Raw genomic sequence first — 17,107 nt, forward strand, 5'->3', positions numbered from 1 at the left:
CTCTGTTACAGACAGAGCCTTGTCAGGAAGCTGCCAGCTTCTTGTGGCACGTGAGGCTGGTTCACAGTTCCGCTTCACTGGGCGTTACTCAGTGCATTGAGGTCGGTGAGAGGAGTATAGGGGCAGGGTATGGAGTTTTAAAAGGAGCTTGAAATAGAAGAAGTTCTAGCATTTTGGCTATGTAAGCTGGGAATGAAATACAAGAATTTAATATTAAAAACTGGGCTATAGTAAAGTCAGTCCACTCTCTCCTTGTTTTGCTGTGTCTTTAACTTCACATGAATATGAAATGTCACTCTATGAAATTGTTACTTTATCAATTAGACCAAAAAAACTTCCTTTTTAATACAGCATGTAGTGGAATGTGTTGATAAATGTTAATGCAGTTGAACATTGTGGGATTTTATCAAAAGAGTAGAGAGACTTCATGGATTTTTAGATCCTGAGTGCTATGTTGACAACCATCTTCCCTTTGCTATCAGACTATGAAAATAAAAACTTGATTCCTGTGGAAAGGTTCTTAAGAATAAAAGAGCATTTCTTAGTGACACACACTTTCAGTGGCTCAGTGACCATCTTGTTAGCCTTTATGTCTTATTGTCAGAAATACATACTTACTCAACTCAGTTCAATTCAGTTGCTCAGTGGTGTCTGACTCTCTGTGACCCAGTGGACAGCAGCACCCCAGGCTTCCCTGTCCATCACCAAATCCCGGAGTTTGCTCACTCATGTCCATCGATGGTTGGATGGTGATGCCATCCAACCATCTCATCCTCTGTCGTCCCCTTCTCCTCCCACCCTCAATCTTTCCCAGCATCAGGGTCTTCTCTAATGAGTCAGCTCTTCACATCAGGTGGCCAAAGTATTGGAGCTTCATTATCAGTCCTTCCAATGACAATTCAGGACTGATTTCCTTTAGGATTGACTGGTTTGATCTCCTTGCAGTCCAAGGGTTCTCAAGAGTTTTCTTCAACGTATGTATTATCTTGTAGCATTTTTACTTTTCCTGTTGACGTGGAGGCCAAATTTTTTCTGTACTTATTTCTTAAACTCATCTTTAAAAAATTAGAAAAAGCATATGTAAGAGAAACATAGTTTGAAATTAATATCTGCAGTTTTATAAATACTTTAACTCCACTCCCATTCATATACTGACTTTTGTGATATACAGCTTTGTATTTATGCTTCTTGAAGCCATTTTGATTACCTGCTGTCCACCTGGACACAAGGATACCAACTTGGGAAGAACTCATATCACACAGCTTTCATAACATAATAAAACATTATGTGAGCCTCATATTAAAAATAGGTATGTATATTTAAAGAAAGCTGAGCACCGAAGAATTGCTGCTTTTGAACTGTGGTGTTGGAGAAGACTCTTGAGAGTCCCTTGGACTGCAAGATACAACCAGTCCATCCTAAAGGAAATCAGTCCTGAATGTTCATTGGAAGGACTCATGTTGAAGCCGAAAACTCCAGTACTTTGGCCACCTGATGGGAAGAACTGACTCATTTGAAAAGATCCTGATACTGGGAAGGATTGAAGGCGGGAGGAGAAGGGGACGACGGAGGATGAGATGGTTGGATAGCATCACCAACTCAGTGGGCATGAGTTTGGGTAAATTCCAGGAGTTATTGATGGACAGGGAGGCCTGGCATGCGGCAGTCCATGGGGTCGCAAAGAGTCAGACACAACTGACTGAACTGAACTGAACTGATGCATATTTATAATAATCATTTAAAATCTTTAAACTTTTTATATGTTGTCTTTTGTAATATATATGTAATATTTTTACTATTTGGAGATCAGTTTTCAAAACTTTAGGAACAACAGTGTACGACTGGAACAATTTTGAATGTATTTTTCTCCATTAGTATTTTTTAATTTGATTAGGAGATAATCATTAAAATTAGCATTCCGACTTCCTTTATTTTTCATAATTTAACTCTTTTAACGTAGTCAATTAATGTTATAAGCTGTGCTGTGACAGGCATCAGTTAATTAAAAGAAAAGTATGGTAGTAACTAGTTACTTCTTATCAGTTCTGAAATCCTTGCTTATTGTGTGGATAACAAACCTTTTTGTATGCATAGTCGAGCACTGACTGTGTGGTCCACCAGAATGAATTGAGAATTTGTATATCCCACGGTACTAGATGTGACTGAGCTTCAGAACCACACTTCCAAAGTCCTGTGATCTGGCGGGAAGCGTATACCTGAATCATAGATGAATATTGGACCTAAGGGTTTGGGGTTGGAGTGGGAGAGGGGATCCTAAATTATCTTTAGTGGCTTACAGTCATTTCTGTGATCTTGTCCACTTTAATTGCAAACTGATCTAAATCTTTTCTGTAGGAAATTTTGGGAGCGGTTTATTGCCCTGTGTCATGAAAACAATAGCCTGCATGGAATCACTTTTGAACAGATCAAAGCTCAGCTAGAGGCTTTAGAACTAAAGAAGACATACGTGTTGAACCCACTGGCACCTGAATTTATACCCCGGGCTCTAAGAGTACAGCACACGGGAAACACCACCAAACCGCAGCAGTCACCCCCCAAGGTAAAGCCCGTTAGTGAAAGCGGAGAGCTTAAAGCAAGAGGACATACTGAGGTGTCAGAGCTGTTTTGGGCCTCAGGTTACTTCAAGTATTGGGGTTGACAGCCAGCAGTTTCTGCAAGGAGCTTGTGCAGTGTGGGCATGTAAGTGAAAATATGGTGTGTTGATCAGCCATGCTACTTAATGGCATTATCATCCTCAAAACGTTTTCAAGGACCTGACTGGGTCCTTTGTTTAATATAATCTCCCAGTCCTCTCTACTGATAGATATACTTTAGCAAGACATGAATAAAGCAAAGCAGCTTAAAAGACTGTCACACGTATTAAAACCATGCTCTTACAGCATTTTTTTTTACAAGGAATAATATAACAATATTTGTATAAAGAAAATAGTTCTCATCTCTTATTGATGATCGGCTAGTTTCAAGTGGAATTTGACACAGTGAGAAAATTGGCCAACTTCCTATAGATAACTTGAATTGTTTGTTGTTAAGAATTTGTTGTAAGAAACAGTCCAGGCATTGGGATTGGATGTGGGGGAATCAGGGCCATTTCTACTTTTGAACTATAGTTATTTTGGGCAGAAACAGCTGTTTATTTGCTAGATTGCCTAAAAAAAACGAAATGCTTGCACTTACCATCTAGAAAAGAAAGCTATGAGAGTGGTCTCTTTAGTATTTATTCTGGTTTGGGGGGGATATTTATAGTCATCAGCATGATATTAAACTTACTGACATGAATTGAGAGAGTATGCCAATTTGGGGCTTCATTTTAAAAACGTAAAACATAAGGTGTAAGAAGTAATTATTGGTTTAATATCTTGAACCTTTTAGCTGAGTAGGTATTCAACTGAGATGAGAACTGATTTTCCCATGTTAATATACCGTTGTCTGAGTTTAATAGAAATGGACCTGATGTGCAGTAATGCTTCATTGATTTGGGATTGCTAGGAGATTAAGCATTTTGCATAACTGAATCCTCTAGATTTCTAAAGTTTAAACTATGAACAAACTAATAACTTATTTATCAAATAGCTAAGTTTCTTCTGTGTGACAGCCATTACAGTGTGTGCTAGAGAAGCAAATTAGCTCCAGTCTTCTTGCGGTAGATGTTGGAGGGATGATGGTCAGAGGAAGTACATCCCATAAGTGTGGAAGTTTAGGGTAGTTCCCTCTATGGAGATACTGCTTAGGAGAGCACCGAGTGAATGGAGTGAGGGCAAGAGTGGGGAGATGTGTCAGAAACTTAGGGTAGAAGCTCCCTTGGGGGCAAACGTTTTTGCCTGTATTAGTTGCTGCTCCAGCCTCTGTGCCCAGAACAGCATCTGGTTTATCATAGGTGCTTAGAAGATGAGTGAGTGATGCCCAATAAGGAGCTCAGACAAAAAGCAAGAGGCATGAGAGAGAGCGAGCTCTCAGGGAGCAGCGAGTAGCTTAAAGTGTGTGAAGAGTGGAAACCCAGTTAGAAGCTCTTAAACTTTATTGTTTTATATTTAAAATGTTGCAAAGACATTATACCTTTTGCACATTCTTAAAATACCATAACTACAATAAATTTTTAATTGACCAGTCTTAACATTACTCAATGTATGATAGATGTAGCTATATTTAAGCCATGATACTAGATGTGTACTGACCCTAAGCAAGATCCTGAAGTTTGCTTTTGTTTTTATCTTAAAGGTAAAGAAAATATGTATTGAATCCACTTGCTTTTCTAAAACTCTAAGCTCCCTGAAGCCAAAACTCCAAGTCTCTGTACTCTTTATGGCACCTAGCACCTAGCCCCTCTCCGCACGGAGTGGGCGCTCAGTAAGGATCTGATAAGTAAATAAAGATCGTCATGCGTCCCGGAGAGTGCCATGTGGCTTTCTTCTTTCAACAGGAAGACTGTGTAATTAAAGGCCACAGTAGCTGTTTTCCGAGTTTTTTCTTTTTAATGTTTTAGGAAATTTTCTTCATTGATCCAGTGGGTATCATCTGTTATTTTACTGTCACTAACACAGTGGTTCACTAAACTGTTTATATACCTGGCTATTTAAAGTTATTATTTGTTCACATGTGATAATAGTGACTTTAGATAACTAAGGTATAGTGAGTCAAAGGTTATTTTTGTCATCCTCTCTCCCTTCACTCCCCAGTACTTTATTTTATTTCTATTAAATTGTTTTGAGGATTGAATTTGTACTGGAATCATTATTTTAAATCTAGCTTTCTAGTATAGAAAATTTCAAATGTATACATAAATAGAATAGTATAAGGAAGTCTGTATCATTTGGCTTCATTTAACTATCAATTTATCTTTAATTTTGTTTCACCTACAGCCCACTTCTCTCACTCTACCACCACCGCATATACACAATGGAGAATTTTGAAACAAATTTTGGATAATTTATTTCATATGCTAGACTCTTTTGATGAAGAGGAATTTACTTCACTGCAATAAAAATGCTATTTCTGAAAACATGACGTTAAGCCACGTCATTCCCCTCCCTGCCAAGTTTCCTTAATGTTTAACTTTTAATACAGTTCTTTGCGTAAGAAATGTTAAAGCTTAGTGTTGTTAATGTTGGGCTAAGACTTAAAATCCCAGCAAGATTTAATGTGGATAAAGTCATCCAGGGGTGGGTGATGCTTGAACATGCTCTGGGACCTGCTTCCTCAGGACCGTCTTTGGCAGGAAAGCATGCCCCCAGCTGTTTATCAATCAAGTAGCTTTTTTCTGCTCACTGAGGTGTCGGTCCTGTGGTTTAGTGAAGGTGCCAAATATTTCAGATGTGAGGAGCGGCAGGTAGTCCCAGGTAAGCTTGCGTGCCTCACTGTCTCCAGGCATCAGGTATTTATGGAAAGCATCTGTTTCACAGGTGCCTACAGAGTGCGTATGGAGGACTTGATTTGCCTGTCTTCGGTCTGCTTAGTCCTAGGCTCCATGCTGGAGCAGTGTTGAGAGGCTGCTAAAATGGAAAGGGTTCATTTGTACCTCTCTGAAAGGTATTCAGAGGGTAGATAGTATTCAGAAATGGATCTTCTGAGCAGACTGTAGCATTGTTTTCTGGACTGTAGTTTGTGGGTCATTCCTCACTGTCTCCAGCTACTTGTGTGTGTCTTAGTCTTACGTTAGCCTCTACCTTTCACTTTTCACTTTCACGCATTGGAGAAGGAAATGGCAACCCACTCCAGTGTTCTTGCCTGGAGAATCCCAGAGACGGCGGAGCCTGGTGGGTTGCCGTCTATGGGGTCACACAGAGTCGGACACGACTGAAGTGACTTAGCAGCAGCAGCAGCAGCCAGGGTGGACATGTCGTGGGCCCTCACAGACATTTGTTGAATGAATAAATGGAAAGTGATGCAAGAATGAGTGAATGAAAAATAATTAATTGAATGAATAAACGGTGGAGTTAAAAAAAAAAGACAATCCTCAAAAAATAGATGATATGAACTGCATTTACTTATGATCTTTCTACCAGAGGTATGCGTACTTTCTGAGATTTATTCACAAAAGTTTGGAATTATCATCATAGAATGACTTTTACAGTTAGTCCCAGCTGACTGCTGCATTATTATTTTGTTCATATGCTACCAAGCAGTGTGTGTTTTGCATAGACCACGCACACTTACTGCCCTGCCATTGCACACTAGGTCTAAATACGCTGGACGAGCTTTCCAGCACTGAACCACATTGAACTGCAGTGAACCATACCGGTGCCGGTTGCGCTTGAAGATAGTACACTGTCTTTTAATGTGAGAGTCCTCAGGTTGCTTTTTTCCCCCATTTATTCAGCACCATTCATTGGGCCAGGAGATGCTGTAGGTTCAGGGAATCATTAAGGAGGTAAACAGATAAAGTCCCAGGCATTCAGGTCCTTTCGGACTTCACATGCATCGCCTGCCTCACAGAGTCATCACAACAGCACTGAGATGTGGATGTTATCTTTCCAAGCTTCTCTTCCACTCAGGTGATCAACATAGCACCACGGTGCTGATGTGTCTTGTCTACTCTAGACTATTATTACTCTCTGTGTTGGTTTCCTGTTGCTGCCGTAACAAGTAAGCACACACTAAGTGACTTGAAACAACACGCATTTCCTATCTCACATTTCTTTGAGTCAGATGTCCAGGCTGTTTTGGTTGGTTTCTTGGCTCTGCACCTCAGGAGGCCAGGATCAAGGTGTTGGTCAGCTGGGCTCTTATCTAAGGTCATGCAGGCTGTTGGCAGAATCCAGTCTTGGTGGCTGTAAGGACTGGGGTTCCTGTCTCTCTGCTGGCTGTCACCTGGGAGCCATTTTTAGCCTTGGATGACTTCTCTCCAGTTCCCCACTGTGGCCCCGCATCTCAGAGCTCTCAGCAGTGCATGCAGCCTTCTGTCTCTGGGAATCTCTGACTTCCCCTTCTGCCACATCCCTTACTGCCTTTTCTACCGCATCTCTGACTCCAGCTGGAGAGATTTCCCTTGTTTTAAGGCTCATGTGATTAGATTGGATCTACCCAGATAATCCAGGATAATCTTCCTGTATTGTCTTTAGTTAGATCTGCAGAGTCCCCTTTGCCCCGTAACATGGGGCCAGGGATTGAGGTGGACATATCTCTGGGGGACTGTTCTGCCTCCCACACTGACTACACTGCTGTGTTTTCTCCACGTGCTACACAGCGGCCCCTGGTTGACGGGTTTACCGGCTAAGAAATCTGAACAGTTTGTTAACCTCTTGGACCAATCTTATCTCTGTGCCACTGGCTCCCCTTTCTTCTGCCGAGCGCCTGCCTGCGGCCGCTCCTGTTCTCACTTCTAACTGCCTGTGCTTCTCATCTTCCCGCTGTGCTGCCGTCCTTGCCGTGCGCTCCTTGTGCTCACTTGCTCTCCTTTCTTCTGCCTGCTTTTCTTTTCACTTCTCTCTTCCTCAGAAGCTCGTTTTTTGGTTTTGTTTGTTTGTTTGTTTGTTTTTATAGCTAATGACAGTTACTGTGAACCTTCTCTGGTTAATGAACCAACTATGATTCTTCCTGGACTGTTTTTGGTTTTGTTTTTTTTTTAACTTTTTAAGAGTTAGAGCTTAGCTGCCCTTGCGTACCCATCTCTAACCAGCTGGATGATCTGGGTATTTAAAGTGCTAACTGATAGGGAGATAAATGAGGCATCACTGACCTTTGCTCTAGTCAAGAATGAACGTTTCTTCTTGCTGTAGACATTACCCCTACTTGAGCTTTCAGGTGTAATATACAAAATGAAAAATTCATGTGGCTGAAGGGTGAGTTGTGTAGTGTGCTTACTTGTGCTATACAGTGGCTTAGTGTGTTCAATTCAGCCCATGGAAAGAGAAAGGAAAAGTTTTAAAGTCTAGACACGCACAGCCATTGTTTCTTCAAATGTTATTTCTGCCCCAGAGTCATCATTTTTAATGCCACTGTATGAATCTGCCATTGCTTATTTTATTAAATTTTCTATTGATGGCCATTTAGATCCCTACCAGTGCGATCACTGTGTTAAAGTGTATGCACATTTCTGATGCTTTTGACATGCACTGCCACATTACATTCTAGAAAACTTGTACATTATTGTAAGCAGATTATGACACTATGTACTTTCCTGTTCACTCAGTAAATTTTACAGTGTAAGACCACCATGAATCATACTCAAAATATCTTACACCCAAAGCATATTTACGTCCATGTCATTATTTTAAAGGTTCTTATCCTCAAGAGTTGAAGACTGATATGTTTCCCTCGAAGAGAGCTTTTACATCCTCATCTAATTCATAGAGAATTGATAGAGAAGCTGCAAAGGAATAGAATTTAGGTGTCAGTCATATTGGTGCATATTTCTTTTAACATAAAAATTCATTTAAAAAGAAAAAAGAATTTTAAGTACCCTTAATTTGAAGTTGAGGAAACTTGAGGCCTAGCACCATGACTTAGTGTTTAAAACAGAAACTCAGCTCAGAGGCATCTAATGGTTGTTAATTACAGACTCACAATCTTTAAATTTTAATTGTTGTTCTGTACATTTCTTTTGCATGGGACTAGGAAAATGGTTATTGTTCTTTCATATTAGGTATGTTTAAATTATTATACATTTGTGTTTTTCTGTAAAGGGGAAAAGCCTCCATCATACCCAGAATGATCATTTCCAGAATGATGGAATTGGTAAGTGGAAGAATTAGTCCTATGAAAACTTGTTTTTGTGATGTAAGACATTTATCCCAAATTTCATGGGGACAGGGACATGCAGACACTTTGGAACTCAGCCAACTTTTATTTAACACAACTGTTTTTGCGAATGCTTTGATATGTCATATCTGTCAGGGGGTGGTTTTATGGGCACCAAGGTACATACTCTAGAAGTTGTGAGGATGAACATTTAAGCCTCCTGTGCAGTATAAGGTTTTGATATAATATTGATATATCATTGATATCTTACAAATGTTTGTTTATACATTTTAAGATAAAGTTTATTTGATTCAAAATGTTGCAGAATTATCAAAGAAAAAGCACAAAAAATTTAAAAAAATTTCAGAATTATGCTTTTAAAACAATAATTGCTTAACCATTTTGTACATGACTGTGTAACAGTTGCAGGTCAGAACTTTATTCTGAAGAATTGTGTTTGTTTTCTACTCTTAGAAGAATGTTTACTGTATATGCATGTTTATGTGTTATATGTATGGTTGTCTCTCTTGAAAGACATGTCTCCAGCTCCTTGCAAGACATTTAAAATTACGCTAGTTTATAAAAGGGCTTCCCTGATAGATCAGTTGGGAAAGAATCCACCTGAAATGCAGGAGACCCCGGTTGGATTCTTGGGTCTGGAAGATCCGCTGGAGAAGGGATAGGCTATCCACTCCAGTATTCTTGGGCTTCCCTTGTGGGAAAGTTTATGAAAGAAATACATTGTACCTCTCAAGTCAAATAATTTCAGTGAATGTGGTAAAATGATTATGTTTTTTTAATAGGCTTTACTCTTCCACACTGATAACTCTTTGATTATAAGATACCTTATGGCAAACCTAGGAAATGTATTTTGCTGTGGGATGACTTTAATTATTTTTGTCTATGTCAATATGTAGAGCTATTATGTCCTTTTTCTATTTGTTTTTCAGTTCAGCCCAGTCCCTCTGTGCTTATTGGCAATCCTATCAGAGCATATACTCCTCCACCTCCTCTTGGACCTCACCCAAATTTGGGGAAATCTCCAAGTCCTGTTCAAAGAATCGATCCTCACACTGGGACAAGTATTCTTTATGTACCTGCTGTCTATGGAGGGAATGTCGTTATGTCCGTGCCTGTACCTGTAAGTAGCTGTTTTTAAGATACTCTCTATCGAATGAGATAAAATAGGCTTCACTAAATTACTACCCAAATAGTGTTCTACCAGTCTCTTTTTTCAGCGTTTCAGTGCCTGTAAGCTTCTTTAAAAGCAGCTCTTATGACCCAAAAAATGTGAATTGTTGCTTACAGTTTGTTACTGGATTGTCAGTGGCTGTCAAGAAATCTGTAGATTGGATGTTTTGACTGAGAAGCCTTTGTATTGTTTTAAATATTTTTACTGGGAAAAGTTGGGCTAAAAGTTAACAGAGCTAGTAAATTGGACTCTTATTTTGTAAAGTGATGTTTTTATTTTATCTTTTGCCTTTTCATTCTTATATAATTTACTAACGCTTCCTAAGAAAGAGACAGAAAGGCATAGAGTAGTCTAGCTCCCTTGGATCTAAACATATCTGAGGAATTCCACGCCTTCCTTGTAAAATCCTGCCTGTACTTAAAAACATTATTAAATCATTTCTAAGACTGCCTAGATTTTTAGAGGGCTTCCAACTTATGTAAAACTCATTTTTATTTTCTTTAAGATTTTTGAATATTTTGGTAAGTGAAAAATTTACTGTTAAACAAATATTTCCAAATTCAGGAATTTTTAGCCTAGAAAATATTTCTTTCATTTAAGACAAGTGCTATAATTTCAGATGGAGGTGATCATTGTCAAGGATCTTGGACACCCCGTCCACACTCCCAAAATGCAAAAATGCATAGCTGCTGGCATTTTTCAGCCGTATTGGTCATGATAGTTCACACTCACGGCAGCCAGGGAGGATAACTGTCAATAAGAAGTATCTCATTTATGTCGACTCCCCATAGACTTGGAATTTTAGTTGAGTTATTTCTTCCCAGACAGCCTGGCAACATTATACATCATCTGCTTTAAATAGTAAGTCGCTTAGGATCTAGATTTCATTTCGCTAGGTCACAGAGACTTTTATTATATAAGATTTCTAAGAGTCTGCATTTAACAGTTAGATTCAAATAATAGAGATGGTAGCTCAGATGTCATCGTATTTATTCCTTTTGTGTTAATATGCAGCAATTATATATTTAGACACACCTAAAGAAATTTTCTGTTTCTGTAGTTTAATTAATCAGAAGCATTAGTTAAATTAGTGACCTGTTTGAATTTTGCTGACAGTAAATGAACCTTAAATGATTTGGTTAGTCATATAAAAGGGTAGTAATACATATTTTTTTGGGTTGAAACTCTTTAGACTGAATTCTTTCTTAAATTTTTTCCCTGTTCTTTTATTCAAGTTTATTAAACCATATATCTATACAGTTATGACTTTAAAAGGCAATTTTCATGGTAATCTGTTATATATGTACATTCATATTGAAGGAAAATTATTCAAGTCTATAAAATGATTCGATGCCTCAAAAAATAATTGTTAATACCTATTTTAAGTCCTTGATTTCTTCCTAACCTAGTGTATACAGGAAATGATCAATTTTCCCTTCCACACTAAAGATTCAAAGAGCTAGTTAAGATACAACCATCATTCTACCGGTTGTTACCACCAGCATTCGTTTTGTAGTTATTCAGTTTGGTAGAATTAACATCTCTGTGTGTTTGCTCTTTCCTAATTAATAGCACTATAGCAGTTTGACTGCCAAAATGCCTTTAAAGCAATTATTTTGTTTCTTGTAATAACCTAGGTGCCATGGACAGGATACCAGGGCAGGTTTGCGGTTGATCCTCGAATCATTACACACCAGGCAGCAGTGGCCTACAACATGAACCTCTTACAGACACATGGACGTGGGTCTCCTATTCCTTATGGCCTTGGGCACCACCCACCTGTCAGCGTAGGGCAGCCACAGAATCAGCATCAGGAGAAGGATCAACATGAGCCAAGTCGCAACGGTGAGCTGCTTCATTGTTCTCATGTTCATGAGTTGATGACATGCCAAGTGGTATCACCATGTAAAGTTCCTTTAGCAGGATGATTGTTAACTTGTTCATAGAAGACCTCTTTGAGAAGGAATCCGATGTAAAAACCCTGGGTCCTCTCTCCAGAAGACACAGATATGTGCACAGATATACATAATTTGCATGCAGCCTGTCACTTACGATTGATATTATCCATTTTCTGAAAAAAAAAGTTAGTATTTAGATTATTTTAAATGATAATCATTTAAAACTGAGACAGCAAGCCCTCTCCTGTTAAACATTTTTGTTGATGCAAAATATTTTTGTAGCATACTAAACATGAATGACTCGGAGAAGGCAATGGCACCCCACTCCAGTGTTCTTGCCTGGAGAATCCCAGGGACGGGAGAGCCTGGTGGGCTTCTGTCTATGGGGTCGCACAGAGTCGGACACAACTGAAGCGACTTAGTAGCAAACATGAAGGACTACTCTGGCAATAATTGATTTGCAGTAGTTATTTCTTCTGTAAATCCTAGTCTCTTGTCTACTAGAATTTATAAATAAGGAAAAATTACCCTCTATATTTTTTAAACTCTAGTTCATTGGGGTATAATTTATACATGGTAAAATTCAGCCTTTTAAAATGTAGTTTGATGTGTTTTGACACATATATAGAGGTGTTCACCACCACCAGTATCGAGATTCAGATTTTTACGTTACCCTAGAGACACCCTCTTATTCCTTTGCAGTCAGTCTCCTCCTCCAGCCCCAGCCCTAGGCGACTGCTCCTCTGACTTATGTCCTGTACTTTTGTCTTTAGTCTGTCATGTAAGTTAAATCGTAGCGTCTGGGCTCATTCACTTAGCTTCACTTAAACTTTGAGGTTAATTTGTGTTGTCTGTATCAGTTGCTTGTTCCTTTCTGCTGTTGATTAGTAGTCCCTTGTATGGATGAACTACACTGTCTTTATCCATGAATTGTTTTTATCTGTCCTTAATTATTTCTGATTTTTGGCTGTCATGAGTAAAGCTGCTATGAACATGTGTCAAACATATTTTCATTTCTCCTGGGTAAATCCCCAGGATGAACTGTTATGTTGGCACTTTTGTTAACTTCGTAAGAAACTGCCATACTGTTTTCTAAAGTGACCGAAACCATTTTTAATTTCTACGATGTGTGAGATTTCTGGTTGCTCTTTAGTTCTTCTTAGTTCTTAGTGCCATCAGCTGTTTAAGTTTTACCCTTGCTCATGGATATCTGATAGTATCCAATTACTGTATTGTTTTGCATGTTCCTGGTGACCAATGATGTTGAGTATCTTTTCGTTGGGTGTATTTGTTATGTATACATCTTTGATGCAGTGTCTATTCATATCTTTTGTCTACTTTTTTATTGGCTTGTCTTACTAAGTTATAAGAGTTCTTTATACATTCTGGATAAAAATCTTTAATTAGATGTGCGTTTTGAAAATATTTTCTCCTAGGTTGTCTCTTGCCTTTTAATTTTCTTAACAGTATCTTTCAAAGAATAGAAGTTTCCATTTTTGATGAAGTCCAGTTTATTCATTTTTTTTTTTCTTCTATGTGCCATGTTTTTGGCATTATGTCTGAAATTTTTTTGCCTTCTGTGTTTTTTTCTAGAAGTTTAATAGTTTCAGCTGCTATTAGGGTCTAGTTTGAGTTAATTTTTATATATGGTATGAGGTAAGAATTGAAAATTTTCTGTATGATCATTTTGTTTTGCATACATGTATGCTCAGTCGTTCTAACACCATTTTTTTGTTTTTATTTATTTTTCAAAAATTAATTTATTTTAATTGGGGGCTAATTACTTTACAGTATTGTAGTGGTTTTTGCCATACATTAACATGAATCAGCCATGGGTGTACATGTGTTCCCCATCCTGAACCCCCCGTCCCACCTCCCTCTCCATCCCATCCCTCAGGGTCATCCCAGTGCACCAGCCCTGAGCACCCTGTCTCATGCATCGAACCTGGACTGGCGATCTGTTTCACATATGGTAATATACGTGCTTCAGTGCTATTCTCTCAAATCATCCCACCCTCACCCTCTCCCACAGAGTCCAACAGTCTGTTCTTTACATCTGTGTCTCTTGTGCTGTCTTGCGTACAGGGTCATTGCTACCATCTTTCTGAATTCCATATATATGCCTTGATATACTGTATTGGTGTTTTTCTTTCTGGCTTACTTCACTCTGTATAATAGGCTCCAGTTTCATCCACCTCATTAGAACTGATTCAAATGCATTCTTCTTAATAACTGAGTAATATTCCATTGCGTATATGTACCACAGCTTTCTTATCCATTCATCTGCTGATGGGCATCTAGGTTGCTTCCATGTCCTGGCTGTTGTAGACAGCTAACACCATTGTTTGAGAGCAGTCTCCTTTCCGCCGTTGCGGTCACCGGGCGCCTCGCCACGTGTGCGAGGGCTGCGCTGTCTTCTGCTGGCGCATGCGCTTACTCTTGCCACATATGCTCCTCTTGAGTGCTATAGCTTTATGAGAGTCTTGAAATCAGGTAGTATGAGTCCTCCAACTTTATTCTTCTTTTTCAGAAGACTCTATTCCAGGTCCTTTGCATTTTCACCTACATTTTAGAATCAGCTTATCAGTTTCTACTAGAAAGCCTGCTGGGATTTTGATTAGAATTGGTTGAATCTGTGGGTCAGTTTTGGGGGAGAACTGACATCTTAATATTTAATTTTCTGATATATGAACAGAGTGTCTCTCTCTTCTTTAAGATCCTTACTTTGTGCCTTAAAAAACATTTTTGTTCAAACTACAAATCTTGCACGTATTTTGTTAAGATGAAGGCCTGGATTGATACAGGTATCTCCCCAGTAGTGCATCCTGCAGAATCCCAGTGTTAATTTTTATTTCATTCAGTCCAGTACACTTTCTGATTTCTCTTAAAATTAGATCCATGGATTATTTACAAAGGTGAATTTAGGTGAGTTATTAGAGATTTTCTAAGTATTTTTCTCTTACTGCTTTCTAGTTTTAATTCAGTTGTGATAAGGGAACACACTTTGCATGACCTGAATCCTTTTGAACTTATTGAGATTTGTTTTACAGCTCAGGATGTGGTCCGTCTTTCTAATGCTCCATGCACATTGGATAAGAGTGGAGCACTCCAGTGCCGCAGGTCAGGTTGCTTAATAGGACTGTTTAAGGCTGCTTTGTCTTTGCTGATTTTCTGTCTACCTGTTAAAAAATGGATATTGAGAGAGGAATATTGAATTCTCCAAATATTTTTCCTTTGGTGTTTATCTATTTTTCCTTTGACTTTTTCTTGATGATTTTTGAAGTTTCTGAGGTTAGGTACATAAACATTTAGAATTATATACTTTGGACATGAGTTTGAGCAAACTCAGGGAGATAGTGAAGATCAGGAAAGCCTGGCATGCCACAGTTCATGGGGTCACAAAGAGTCAGACACGACTCAGCGACTGAACAACAACAACTCTTGATTAATTAACTCATTTTTCATTATGGAATGGACTTCTTTATCTCTGATAATATTCTTTGCTCTGTGCTCTACTTTGCTGAAGATCAGTGCAGACACTTCAGCTTTCTTTTGGCAAGTGATAGCACGGTACTTCGGAGAAGGCAATGGCACCCCACTCCAGTACTCTTGCCTGGAAAATCCCATGGGCGGAGGAGCCTGGTAGGCTGCCGTCCATGGGGTCTCAACAGTCGGACACGACTGAGCGACTTCACTTTCACTTTTCACTTTCACGCATTGGAGAAGGAAATGGCAACCCACTCCAGTGTTCTTGCCTGGAGAATCCCAGGGATGGGGAGCCTGGTGGGCTGCCGTCTATGGGGTCACACAGAGTCGGACACGACTGAAGTGACTTAGCAGCAGCAGCAGCAGCACAGTATTTGTTTTAACTTCTGTTTTTAATCTGTTTGCGTCTTTATACTTAAAGTGTATTTCTTTTCGTTTACAAAAAATCTAATGTGACAATCTCTGTCGTTTAGTTGGCAGATCTAGAACATTTATACTTGATGTGATTATTGATAGAGTTATTTTATCATCTTCCTATCTGTTTTAAATTTGTCCAATCTGGTTTTGTTCCCTTTTTCCTTTGATTCTGCCTTCTTTTGAATTAGTTGCATATTTTTTATGTTTCCATTTTATCTCCTTTGTTGGATTATTAGCTTTAGCTCTTTTTATTATTTTAGTATTTGCTTTACGGTTAGTAGCATTCATCGTTAATTTACCACAGTTTACTTTCCATTTTATGTTTTATCACTTCAGGTATAGCAAAAGAACATTACAGTATTTCAGTTTTTCCTCTTCTGGCCTTTAAGTATTGTTTTCATACATTTTACTTTTACATATGTTATAAGCCCCAAACATTGTTATTATTTTCATTGAAATAGCCAAGAATCTTTTTAAAGTGTTTTAAATAAGAGAAATAATCTTTTGTATCTCCATGTTTTATTTCTGATAATCTTGATATTCATGTTTCTATTTGAATAAGTTTTCTTCTGCCTGAAGGACTTCTTTTAACACTCCTTGTACATCAAGCCTGTTGGTGATGAATTCTTTCAGCATGTATATGTCTGAAAATGTTTTTATTTCACTATCATTTTTGAAAGATTTTTCCAGGGTAGAGAATCTTGGTTGATAGTTTTTATCTTTTCCTTTTCTTGCTTATATTGTTTCCAGTGAGAAATCTGATGTCATCTTTATCTTTGTTTTTCTGTATATAACATGTCTTTTTTTCTCTAACTACTTTTAAGAGTTTCTTTTTATACTAGTTTTAGTAATTTGATTAGGATAATATTCCTTGGAGTAGTTTTATTCATGCTTCTTGGGTTTGGGGTTTGTTGAGCTTCTTGGATATGTGGGTTTACAGTTTTCATCAAATTTGGAAAGCTTTGACTTCTGTTTTGTTAGAATTTGTTTCTGTCTCACCTCTTTTTCTCTTCTGGAATTTCAGCTACCCATTTATTCAGTTCAGTTCAGTTCAGTTCAGTCAATCAGCCGTGTCTGACTCTTTGCGACCCCATAGACTGCAGCACGCCAGGCCTCCCTGTCCATCACCAACTCCCGGAGTTTACTGCAACTCATGTCCATTTAGTCGGTGATGCCATCCAACCATCTCATGCTCTGTCATCCCCTTCTTCTCCCTCCTTCAGTCAATCCCAGTATCAGGGTCTTTTCAAATGAGTCAGCTCTTCGCGTGAGGTGGCCAAAGTATTGGAGTTTCAGCTTCAGCATCAGTCCTTCCAATGAACACCCAGGACTGATATCGCCTTTAGGATTAACTGGTTGGAGCTCCTTGCACTCCAGGGGGCTCTCAAGAGTCTTCTCCAACACCACAGTTCCAAAGAAT

The 17,107-nt window shown here is 38.7% G+C and overlaps 1 protein-coding gene across 9 annotated transcripts in view; it reads left to right on the forward strand.

Annotated features, from left to right (window-relative positions):
* HELZ (helicase with zinc finger) overlaps positions 1-17,107 on the forward strand; it is a 151,135-nt gene that overhangs the window by 98,461 nt on the left and 35,567 nt on the right. For all 9 annotated transcript variants that reach the window (XM_025279311.3, XM_025279314.3, XM_006046260.4 and 6 more), the window contains 4 exons: positions 2,356-2,560; positions 8,640-8,691; positions 9,645-9,835; positions 11,524-11,731. In XM_025279311.3, the coding sequence (XP_025135096.3) occupies positions 2,356-2,560; positions 8,640-8,691; positions 9,645-9,835; positions 11,524-11,731 (656 nt within the window). The remainder of the gene's footprint in view (positions 1-2,355; positions 2,561-8,639; positions 8,692-9,644; positions 9,836-11,523; positions 11,732-17,107) is intronic.

Source organism: Bubalus bubalis, chromosome 3, assembly GCF_019923935.1.
Source record: "Bubalus bubalis isolate 160015118507 breed Murrah chromosome 3, NDDB_SH_1, whole genome shotgun sequence".
NCBI lineage: Eukaryota > Metazoa > Chordata > Mammalia > Artiodactyla > Bovidae > Bubalus > Bubalus bubalis.